The sequence below is a fragment of the Alnus glutinosa genome, chromosome 8 (assembly GCF_958979055.1).
Source record: "Alnus glutinosa chromosome 8, dhAlnGlut1.1, whole genome shotgun sequence".
NCBI lineage: Eukaryota > Viridiplantae > Streptophyta > Magnoliopsida > Fagales > Betulaceae > Alnus > Alnus glutinosa.
Window position 1 is genome coordinate 8,326,196 of NC_084893.1, and position 12,131 is coordinate 8,338,326.

The 12,131-nt window shown below is 35.2% G+C and overlaps 1 protein-coding gene across 1 annotated transcript; it reads left to right on the top strand.

The window, feature by feature from the left end:
- The first annotated feature begins 7,529 nt into the window (after positions 1–7,529).
- LOC133874523 (protein CANDIDATE G-PROTEIN COUPLED RECEPTOR 2-like) lies at positions 7,530–11,718 on the top strand. The gene is made up of 6 exons (XM_062312362.1): positions 7,530–7,921; positions 8,703–8,894; positions 10,898–11,060; positions 11,148–11,250; positions 11,341–11,422; positions 11,524–11,718. Exons 1-6 carry the CDS (start codon positions 7,631–7,633, stop codon positions 11,599–11,601), a joined length of 909 nt encoding a protein of 302 aa, XP_062168346.1. The 5' UTR covers positions 7,530–7,630; the 3' UTR covers positions 11,602–11,718.
- Positions 11,719–12,131: the final 413 nt, after the last annotated feature.

A 12,131-nucleotide genomic window follows, 5' to 3' on the forward strand; every position in this document is an offset into this window, starting at 1 on the left:
ATACGTGTAATCCTGATGTAATTATCAATAAAAAATGGGATGTTGTGGCTCTCCCAAAATATTATGATAATTACGTGTGTTTAATCCTGATGCAATTATTATTGGAATGTTTGGGCTCTCCCAAAATAATCATAATAATTGCGACTTCATTAACATCTAATCAACTTTATAGATGCCCACAAATGACCCCAAGAATATAACAAACCAATAACTGAATGGGGTAAACAGCATTTTCCAAGGTGCAACCAGGTGAGTTCCCAGGAAAGTGAGGGAGGTCACAACGGACACACTTAAATCCCAAGACTTTCCTTAGCCAGAACTTTTCTAGACATTGCATTCTTGGATATTACTGTAAACACACCAGCATGTATGGTATTGTTAATTATTCTTAGGTCTAGGCATCAAACAAATTATATTTAAACAATATAATTCAAAATTTAATTATATTCCTAAGTTCAAGTATTAAAGAAACAATAATTTAAATACTGAACATGTAAAACATAAGAGAAATAAATTCCAAGTGTTTTTTTTTTTTTTTAATTCTAGATGGGCTACTAGAAATGGGTTGGGCTTTTGCATCAGCCCACTTAATCATCCAGTTCTTTTTTTTTTTAACTGGATCGGGCTTGTGCTGGATTTTACCTCATTGGGCTAGCCCATTCTGGTCAGCCCACTTATAGACCCAAAATTGGCATGAATCGGGCTGGGTCTAGTTTCAGTATTGGGCTGGCCCATTCGGGTCAGCCCCTTTAGTGACCAAAAATTGCATGGGTTTTAAAATCCTATCCCATTAACCCGAATATCATAACCCATTGACCCGAAAATTTAAACCAACGAAAATTTAATCAAAACTGAATGCTAAGCAAATTGGCATAGAGGCAGGCTCTGATACCACATGTAAGCATAATTTAAATAAAATGCTAATAAAATAAGCAGCGGAATTGAATATAAATACCTCCGGCCATTTTTGCTCAAACATATGAAGAAGCTTTAGTGATAAACAGAAATTCTGCAAAATAGAATTAGATTGAAGATCTTCTGACCTATGCCTACAGGTGCCAATAGATGGATACACAGAGCTCTTTATATAGGTAGGCCAGGACCCTAATCTTTAATGGTTAGCTGATTTTATTCCTCCCATCAAGGAATTAAATCATAAACATAAATATAAAAACCGTTATTATCATGAACCATAATGTGGAATATAAAAAACCGTTTAAATCATATTGAATATATTTATTATAATTACCGTTACAGTAATTAAAAGCCGTAACCGTTACATCAAATTAAATATGACATAAGGGACATTTATGTAATTTCTTACAGATTATTCATATAATTATATTAATATTAGTACATTTATAACATATATGATAATATGATATAACATATAACATAAATTATTTAACATACTTATAAATTATAACATATATATATATGTTTTAAATTGGAAACACACACACATCATAATTATTTAACTAAACAAATAATTATAAATGATATACTTACACAAATTTACATAAATAATATATTATACTTGATTATTCATATAATTATATTAATATTAGTACATTTATAACATATATGATAATATGATATAACATATAACATAAATTATTTAACATACTTATAAATTATAACATATAAGTATATAATATACTTATATATATATATATATATATATAAAAGACCAATTAACTATTGTTACTTAATATATATTGACTATTGTTATTTAATAACTAGTATACTATATAAGCTATTTTTATTAATATATATATACATACTTATAATTATATATGTACATACTAATAAATATATGCGAGTCAAGCTAACAAGTGAGCCCCTTATACAAGTTTGTTCGCGATTTTTAATCGAGCGAATCTAATTTTATACGAGTATGAATCGTTTAATAATCGAGTATTGTTAGTTTGTAATTGGTTGCGTTCTGTTTGACAAAATCATTTCTATGTAATGATGCTTATTATACATGGATGTTGTTTTATTCAGAGTTTACACTTTAGTAATGAGCTTCAATAATACTATGTGCAATATTCAAAACAGTGTAGTTCAGTTCCTTTGCATCTGTTTGGATGACGTGGAGTTCAATCCGGATGTCCCTTTGTGTCCAAAAGTTTCGAACTGTTTTCGGTTGCATCCATCTGTACATTTCAGCAACACGTCCGGACGCCTTTCAGTGTTCGACAAGTAAAATGATTTATTTCCAAAACACAGATATGGGAAGACAGCTGCAACCGTCTGGACGACGTGGCTATTCAGTCCGGACGCTATCCTTTATACGGCAAGTCGTGCAGAAGATGTTCAACCGTCCGGATGTCAGACTCCATGGTCCGGACGCTCAGACCTTAATATGAAAATTGCGTGCAGCAGAAGTGCAATCGTCCGAACGCTAGGGCAACACTATCCAGACGCGGCCCTATTCAGGAAAGAATTTTAAGTGAATTTGGAAAGCCGATTGCACAGTTGTTCGTTCGGATGCCCTCAGTTACCGTCCGGACGCTATCTAGGAAAATTGTATCAGACGCGATTTAGGTTTCTGTAACCTATAAATAGAGGCCCCTAGGCATGTAATTTGCAAGAATTCGGTAATGAATTCCGTAGGGCTTAGAGAGTTTATTTTAAGAGTTGTTGTGCTGATCCGTTCACTCTCTAGTTGTTGCCGGTTATGTGTTGTTGTTATGCTGAAACTGAAGTATATTTTTGGGGTTTGCCCTAAGGTAAAGGATTCCATTGAAAACTTCTTCAAGTAGGTGAATTGGTTGGGAGGCGTTCGCGTTGGGTTACACGTCAGAGTTCAAGGTACAACCACTGCATAAGGGTATGTGAGTACTACTGCTTTGTAACTAGCTTTGTCTGCTGAATAGTGAATATCATGGGTTTGGTTGCCCTGGAGTGATTTTCCTCTTAATTGAGTTTTCAATTCGTTAACAAAATTCTTGTGTCTTTTAAATTCTTCTGTTATATTCTTTTGTTAACACATTGTGCACACACACACGGTTAAAATAGAAGTCATATATTTTTTAAGTATAATTTCATATTCACAAATAGCTCGTTTAATAATCGAGTTGAGCTAAAGTCGAGCCGAGTCCGGACGAGCTCACGAGTAGCTTTGTTCATTTACAGCCCTATACCCGGCCCTTGTGAGGACAAGACTAAAACTATTTATTGTTGGAGGTTGCGTTTTTTTTTTTGGTTTTTTTTGGGAACACCTTAATTTTATTAGTAGTTGAAATTTAAGGAGTTGAAGAATGGGGTTTAGATGGATACGAAATTCTTTGAGGTTTTTAACTTCTGGGAATTCTCGACTTATTTATGCCATAACACCCACAACGACCATGCCTCCCTTCTCTCTCATTTTGGATAGTGGACACCATAGCCTTAGCCATCTTTCCCTCCAGGCCCAAAACGATGGCCCATAATCGAAAACTTGCCCCACATGGGAACTTTGCCTCACCACTCCGTGGTGGCCATGGCTCGTACCTATGGGCTAGTCATGCACCTTCGGCTGGGCCTTGTCAACACGGTTTTGGCGGCCTCGGCTTCCTTGGCAACCCAAGTCTTGAAGACCCATGACCTGATTTTCTTGAGCCGGCCACCCAATGCCAATGCCAAGTATATAGCGTACAATTATCAAGACCTCGTATTCGCACCTTATGGCCTGCACTGTGGCACATGCTTAGGAAGATCAGTTCCGTTCATCTCTTCTCTGGCGAGGCCTTGGATGATCAGTTCAGACAAGTGCCCCAGGTTAGACTTGTCGTCTTGTTCAGAATTTGAGCAATGATATTTTTACATCTCCATTACATCTTCTATATATCTCAATTTTAAATTTACCATTAAATTTGTTGGACTCACATTAAACAACGCGATTAGCTTTGTTTGAGGAGAAGGGATGCTTCCCTCCTCCCATGGTGATTTGTGTTTGTATTTTTAGTTTTTTTGTAGTTTTTGTCTCTTCTTTTTTTATTTGGGATGAAGTTGTAGGTTTTTTTTTTTTTTTTTTGGTGGCCCTTCTCCGGGGTTGGTAACCATGTCTGGGATGAAGGTATTCACTGTGATCCTGTGTGAAATTAGTTTTCTGTTCCAGGGTGGTTTTTGCAGCCATGTTCCCTTAGTGGAGAAGGTTGTTGTTTTGTCTTGTCCTTTCTGGGATTAAGAAGTAGTTTTATGTTTCATTGTGATTTTTCTCACGGGGTGGCGAATTGTTCTTTGGGAATGAGTGCGTAAGAGCTTTATGGTCCATATGTGTCAGTCGCTCCGATGCTCAGGCGTTCAGACGATCCGGCTCTGGCCAAGGCTGGATAGGAAGTGTTACTGTAGATGGTGGTCTTTGGTGGTTGTGGGGGAGCAACTCCAGCCGGATCAGGGGTTCCAGGCCGACAATTTTCGGAAGATGATGTGGGGGCGATTTTGAAGGAAACGGTTCTGCTAAGTTAGGGAGTTGGTTACATGCCTAGAGGCATGCCTTGTTGGTCCGTGTTGTTCGCATTAAGAGCAGACGTGGACTCGGTTACTCGCTTCCGCTGAGTTTGGGAGTTGGTTACATGCTTCCACGTCTTTTTGTTTGCATCAAGAGCAGCATGCTTCCACGTCTTCCGTCAACTTCACATTAGCAGACCCTTGTGGCATTAGTTCGGGACTCTGTAGCATTCGATGCATGCTTTCTTGTGGCAGTTTGTCGAAGGGGCCAATGGACGAGAAAAAAGGGGACGTGGGGAAATTGTTTCTGGTCCCTTCCATGTGATTCGGTTCGTGATGTTGTAGGTTTTTTTTTTTTTTTTTTTTTTTTTTTTTTTTTTTTTTTTTTTTTTTCCTGTTTCTTTGTTTGTGTATTATAGTAGACTTCTAATACATTTTGCTTTTTTTTTTTTTTTTTAGATTAAATCTGGTCTGTAAAAGCTATTTTATAGCTTAGAATGTGTGCCTTCTCCTAGATCAAGCAGATGCTTATGTTTAAGTAGAGGCATCTTTTATTCTCTAGGTTATTTTGTAGTAGCTGTGGTTTGTAATGGTCTGAATTTGACTTTACCTAGGTGGAGGACAATCTGTCCTTGTGCCTATGACTTAGTTTATTAGGAAAATCTTTGTAATCCTGAACATTAGACTTTTTTGATCTCTTTTATATATATTGGTGAATTTAATACTTAATTGTATGCAAATGTATAGAAGATATATAAAAAAAAAAAAGTAGGTGTATCATTTCTCTTTGAGTTTTTGTGTGATTTTGAAGTGACTAATCAACCAATCATAGGGTCTACTATCTTGTCATGTAGCCTATGCGGGGTGTCTTTTGAATTCAAATGATAGAGGGCGAGAGAATCTCATTTTTGGCCAAAACGGGCACGTTGGGGGCAACAAAATGTGGGTAGAGGCAATTTGGACAACTAATCGGAAGAAATAATTTAGCTATTTGGGCAATTTAAAATTTATTTTAACAATTAAATTTCAAGGGCTCTCTTAGACTAATGTGTCAAAGTATGTTGATTTGAACTGATGTTTTACTTATTATGCTATAAATTGAACGTTTTACTGCTTCATATTATAAAATGTGGAGTTAATTATGTAGTAAGAAAATGCAAAGAAAGATATTTATGTTTTATTATTATGTATCAAACTGTCTATCATGTGGTTTACTATTTAGCCATATTTTTATTGAAAACAATTTTGCAAAAACCTTGCATATGTGGCTGTCTAGTAAATACTAGTGATGAGATATTTTATAAACAACTGAGGGTTCAGATTATAAATGGCTAATTTGCTTGAACTTGCTGAGCCGTTTACTCATTCTTCCACCTATAATTTTTATAGATGCGGTCGAAGAGGAGGAGGACGAAGAAGAAGATGCGAACCTGTTTTAGTGTTTGATCTATGATAAGAGAGGTTGACTGGAAGCTTCAGTTTTTGGAAAGATTAGTGTACTTAATGTCAATAGTGAAAATACTTGTAGTTTTAGATGTGTGTATTTTAGTATGTCACTTAGGACAATTTTCGATTTACTGTGTGTTGTTAATAACCTTGTAAAAGATGTAGCCTGGTACCTGTAACAGTTTTAGGTAAACTAAGTTCTTAATTAGTTGTTGAGATATATATATATATATATATATATATATATATATACTATGTGAAGTTTTAATGAGATGTTCTGATACAATTATATTTTAAGGAAGACTCTAATCTTTAAAAAAAGAAAAAAAAAAGTCTGCTACTATTTTATGTAATAATGTTCCGTATAATTTTAAATAATTATACTTATGACTTGCTTAGAAAGTTGGATCGCTACGACCACACATTTTGCTTTTTGATGTTCGTGTTTGTGAACGTCAATGGTAGTCGGACCACACAATTTGCATTTGGTGTTCTTGTTTCATTTAGGAATTATCTTGCTTTTGATTTTTTGTTTTGGTGAATAAAAGACGTAAGTTGTAGTTGGAAATTCCATGTTTATAAAGTTGATTCCATACTACTAATCCATCATAGAATAATAGAATAGAAACGCCAAAAAAAAAAAAAAAAAAAAAAACTAGTTTCTTATTCAAGTTTTAAGAGGTCATTATTTTGCTATTACAAGAATAGTCATAGCCGTTATGTTTGCAGGGACGGACACAATTGAATATTGAATTTTATTTATTTATTTATTTTTAAGTTTGCGGAGAGTTTATATACTTTTTCCTCTTATGCTACTATTAGAACAAAACACTAATCCAAACAAATAGATAAAGAAAAAGGGCATAAAAAAAAAAAAAAAAAAAAAAAAAAAACACAAAAAAGTGCCGTAGTCTCATCTTGTTCAACTTTCTCATTTTTTTTTTTTTTGTTAACTATTTTTTTTTCTTAAATTTTTTATTCTTGTGGTTCATTTCGTATCGTAAATGATATATCTATTATGGTTAAAAATAGAAATGATACCTCTGTCCAACTCCCGTTTAAAAATTGACAGAAATCCATGTCATATTCCTTAAAAAATCGACACATGACCATATGCAAAATTAAAAATAAAAAAAACTTAAAACTAAAAATAAGAAAAACTTTTAAAAATTTTAAAATTGACGAACCGTCGCTTTTTTGAAGGCATGTGAAGTGGTGTTCAAATTTTTGGATGAAAATTAGATGAAGATATTATTTTCCTTTTTAGTTATAATTGAAGTACCATTTGTTGGCAAAGTGCTAGATCTGTCCTCTTTCTTTAGAGAACGAACGTTATTGTCAGAGAGGCTTAAGTGTTCGTCTTGTAAAATTTGTATTTTTGCTTAGCAGCTGTTTTACTAAGTCAGATCCTTCTGCCTTAGAGAGTTGGGGAATCCTGTCCTTTACTTTTAAGTTGTAAGCCTATGGGCTGTTTGCAGTATTAATGATAGCGCATGCTATTTTGTTCAAAAAAAAAAAAAAAAGTACCAGTTGCGATACGAAAGGAATGATATTTAAGAAAAAAAGAAGAAGGAAGGATTAAAAATAAATATTTAACCTTATTTTTTTAAAAAAAATATTTAAACGATTATTTTTTTCACCAACCAAACAATGCATTCTCTCTCTTTCTCTCTCATTCGATCCCGTCCAAGTTAGGGATTTCTTTGACACTCCACCCTCTCTTGGATCCCCACCTCCCCCAAAGAAAATGCCCACGAATCTCCAAATCAACACCGACTCTCCCCTCTCTCTCCTGCCACTCCCGAGCCTTCCCGCCAAAACGGACGGCCATGATCGGGGTCTACACAGCTCCGATTGCCACGCGGTGTGGCACGACGCCGCTCTGGTAGTCTTCTCGGTGGGCTTCGTGGTGTACCTGGCGCTCCACGCGAAGAAGAACGTGAAGAAGCTCTGCAATCGACGCTCCTACATCGTGATTTCCTACTACGCCCTACTCTGGGTCGCTACCCTTCTCAACCTCACTTGGTCCTCTCTCCAGGTACACTAAAACAAGTTTGTTTGTTTGTTTTTTTCCTCCTTAGTAACAATAATAATGATATATTTGGTATTAATATCGTATTCATTTGTTGTATTTGCTAACTTTAGTTCAATCAATTATAGGGGATGCAAACTCACCCGTAATGTGAATAATAATCGTATTAGTAAATAATAAGATATTGTCACTGATATGGTTATTACCGATATTGATCTCAAATTATTATTTATTTTTTTTCCTTTTTTGGGTAACGAGCAGAAATCCTAAACTCACTCAACTCAGGTGCTCGGGTTCACCTTTCGTTAGCACATTGTGGTTAGCTGTGCACACGGAATTTCTCTTTGTTTTCTGAAAAAGAAATAAAGAAACTTTAATCCAAGATGATGATACAGATAAGAGGTGTGCATAAGAGAAGTGAGGCGTGTAGATGACATTTTCCTGTAATAGTGTAGTTGTAATCATAAATTTTGTTGTTTTAGTTTGGAGTAGGATGCAATGTGGTGACAGACAGTACTCAATGGTTGATCCCACTTGTTGACTCGATGGATCTGCATGTTGCTAATGAAACATGTAAGAACGATGATAATGATGGTGATATTGATTGAGTGGTGGAAAGTGATAGACCTTAATCTTGTGGAGCAAGAAGCTAGATAATTAGGTGATTATCATTCATTGTCCTTGCAGTTAGATATATATATATATATATATATATACACTTATCAAAATATATATATATTTTTTTGGATAGTGCTTAATGGGTGGAAATTTGATTTTGATGTGGCAGGCATGGCAATGCTCTCCTGGGAAGGAGGCAGCGTGGAATGTCCTGTCATTGTTCACAACATCCGGGATGCTTTGTTTGGAGATTAGCTTGTTGGCTTTCTTACTCCAGGAAGATTACACTAATGGGTTGGATTCTTTGGCGCATAATTTCGTTGTCTCGGGGATTGTTGTTGGTGTGGATATGCTTCTTAAGGTAATATTTGGTCTTTCCTTGCAAAGATATGTGTGGTCATTCTCGTTGTGTAGTATTTTATGTTTATGTATGAACTGTGATGGTTTTAGTTTTGTCACTGATGCTCCTTTGGTATCTATGTTGAGGCCTTTCTTTATCTGGAAAAGGTCATGCTCTCCTGTTTACAAGTGATTGGATTTATGGGCATGGTCCTAGCTGTGGAATTGCTCTGCAAATATTGCCTTACTATCTCAAAGCAGTAAATGCTAAATGAGGTCTATCTAGGCCATCTTCAAGCTAACCAAGCTGCCATTTTGGCACACTAAATTTATTCTTACATAAAAGCTCTTTGAGTTCATGCTAGCAGAAAATGCCAGAGTTCAGGAGTGATTTTGGGTAAGTATTTTTTCTTTTTGCAATGGGTACTATCTCTAGCAATAAATCAAAGAGGCTGAGCAAGTTATCTCACATATTTATATTAATTGGTGGATATTGGTGGAATCTATTTAAGACGTTAGTGTGTGAAACTTATCGCTTTGCCCTAGCATGATGTAAGCACCAAATTGCATATATGCTAGAGTTGATGGATACTCAGCCCTTTTATTTTTATTTTTTTAAGAATGGAAACATATACCATAAGGCAGGTGCTTTAATCATTAATTATATCTTTGCCTCTCCAACTAACAAAATACAAACTTTATTAAGTTAATTTCCATGGTGTATATCCTAATTTAGAAAATGAAAAAAAAATGTAATTTTCTCGAATAACTTATTTGAATTCTTATTGGAAGAGCTTGGGCATGCATGGACTCCTGTTGGACACGGCACAATACCAAAATTATAATGGATACACAATTATTTTAGATGTAGAGCTGCAATTGCACTGGCATAGAACTGATACAGTAGGAAATGGTGGGTTTATCTATAAGATAACATATGTTTCTAAATTATGGACGTACACGGTGGAAATTAACTCCATAAAGTTTGTGTGTCGTTAGTTACAGAGGTAGATATGTAATTTGTGATTAGAAAACATCTACTTATGATATATGTTTCCTTTCTTGATTAGAAAAAAATATATAGAAAGGAGGAAAGTGGAATCTGTCTGCAACAATCTGATCATATTGTTGACTATTTGTATAGAGATGATCACTTAAATTACTTAGTACTTGTATAGAATGTTGATTAGAGGGTGAAAAGGACTAATTCTGGGGCATTTTTAGAATGCTTAAACTAAATTAGATAAATTTTCACCATTTATGAGCAGATTTAAGGATATTAGCGGTGACATAATATTTATCTCTATGGTATTACCTTGGACCACAGAAGTTACATAAGTGAAATAGTATCTGGGAGGATGATCAGGTGAAGGCCAGTTTTTATTCATTTACTTTACATCGTCCTGGGTTTCAGTTATGCACAGAATGCATGTGCTCATTTGCTTGTACGGTCAATTTCTACCAAGTTTGCTAGAATTTTTTGTCTTGGGCTAAAGTAAGATTCTGAGATGAGTATCTTGAGCGTCTTTCCTGCCTTTGGGCAAAAGACTTGGTGTTTGTGCAGCGGCATAGGGAGTCACATTATTCACTAATAGCAAAACAAGATCCCATTGCTCAAAGCAGGCTGTCTGTATTGTAATATACACAATATTATGTAGCTGTTTTATGGTTTAGTTTAAACAAAGATTAATAATTGTCATATTTGGTGAGATTAGTCATTGCTGTTTCCTAGGATCATATGATTTTGTAGTTTTTCTTTTATGGATTTTTTCTAGTTGGCTTTGGTAGACAAGTGAGGAGCAAATTTCTGACCTATCAGATACTTGTACTTGTTCTACAGATGTATATACTTTTGTCTTTTTTGGCTAACCAAGTACAAAAGAAATTAGTAGATGAAACTTAATAAGCGTAAACCCCAAATCAAGAAATCAGACTCCAATTTATATATTTACTTGTACCTTAGCCATCTTATACATCTATTGGTGTGATCATCAGCTTTTTCATTTTTGAACACTTCATTTTCAGGTAATTTATGTATTTGGGTTTGGGGTCCCACTGTTCATCGATGGTGTTGGAAGTACAAATAAGGTAAAGTGGGGTTTGTGGATCATCCACCAACTATTGCTTACTGGAGTCTATGGCTTCATATTGTTTGTGCATTTCTCAAAATGGAGAGACAAGCTACCTCGTGAGTACATCTCAAACTTTGCTGTCATTGTTATTCTTGCAGGATTTGATCAAATTTAACATACAGTTGCCTCTTTATCTTTTGCAGCCAGACCAACATTCTACAACTACATCGTGATAATGTTTGTGGTTAATGCAGCAGCATTATTTGCCTGTGGGCTTGCTGGGATCGGGACTGGCTTTGGGATTTGGTACCTCTAAATTCCAAGTTTGTCAAAATGAAGTGAAAATTATGTACTCATATTATCATTTACTGTATTTTGACTTAAGATCTACTGCAGGTTGTACAATCTCACAGTTATCTGCTATCACTCCTTTTATCTACCTTTTCTGTATATAACTTTTCTAGCTGATTTTTTCCAGGTGATTTCTCTACCACATATTGCAGTTAGACGTACATTTTCTTCTTTTTTACATTGTGCGCATGGTGACGATAACACAAGCTCAAATTTTGATGTTTACAGGAGGACGATTTTCTTTTGGAAAATGCATATTACTCCGAGATGAAAGATGCTGGGTTCTTTGATGCTGATTGGGATTAATACATTCACAATTTGTGCATGGGAATACCCTTTGTTTTCTACTCTGTAAATAAATGTATAGGATGTCCTCTTGGATTCTGTGCATCATTACACTGTAATGTAGGAAATTTTACCCCACTCGCTATGAGCTTTCGTTCTTTTTCGGTTTTTTCCAGACCCCCCCTCCCTTTCTATTTACCAAAGAGAACAAAACTAGAGACACCAAAAAAGTGCGTGCAAATAATAATAATAAAAAGAATATCCTAGGATGCATAAAAATGTATGAAGCTTGCCCCTAAGCACATACAAACGACCTACTCCAGGTAGGTCTTTTATCATTCCATTTTTTTGAACCTATTTCTTCTCCTCCTAAAACCAGTCCTACCTCTCAAGAGGTTCTCTAAGGCTTAAAATAAGTTCTAGGCTTCATAAAGTCCAAGGGAGGGACAGCATCAATGAATCTCAACCATGACTATTTGGCACACATGGGAGAAGCAAAGAAACTTCTCAAAAGGTATCGAATCTCAAGCTTCGTTCTTGTCTCTTTAAAT

Coding starts and splice junctions, on each gene's coding strand:
- LOC133874523 (XM_062312362.1), top strand. CDS start 7,631: ATGCCCACGAATCTCCAAATCAACACCGACTCTCCCCTCTCTCTCCTG. Junction 8,895..10,897: donor GTGTGGATATGCTTCTTAAG/GTAATATTTGGT, acceptor CTTCATTTTCAG/GTAATTTATGTATTTGGGTT. Junction 11,061..11,147: donor ATGGAGAGACAAGCTACCTC/GTGAGTACATCT, acceptor TATCTTTTGCAG/CCAGACCAACATTCTACAAC.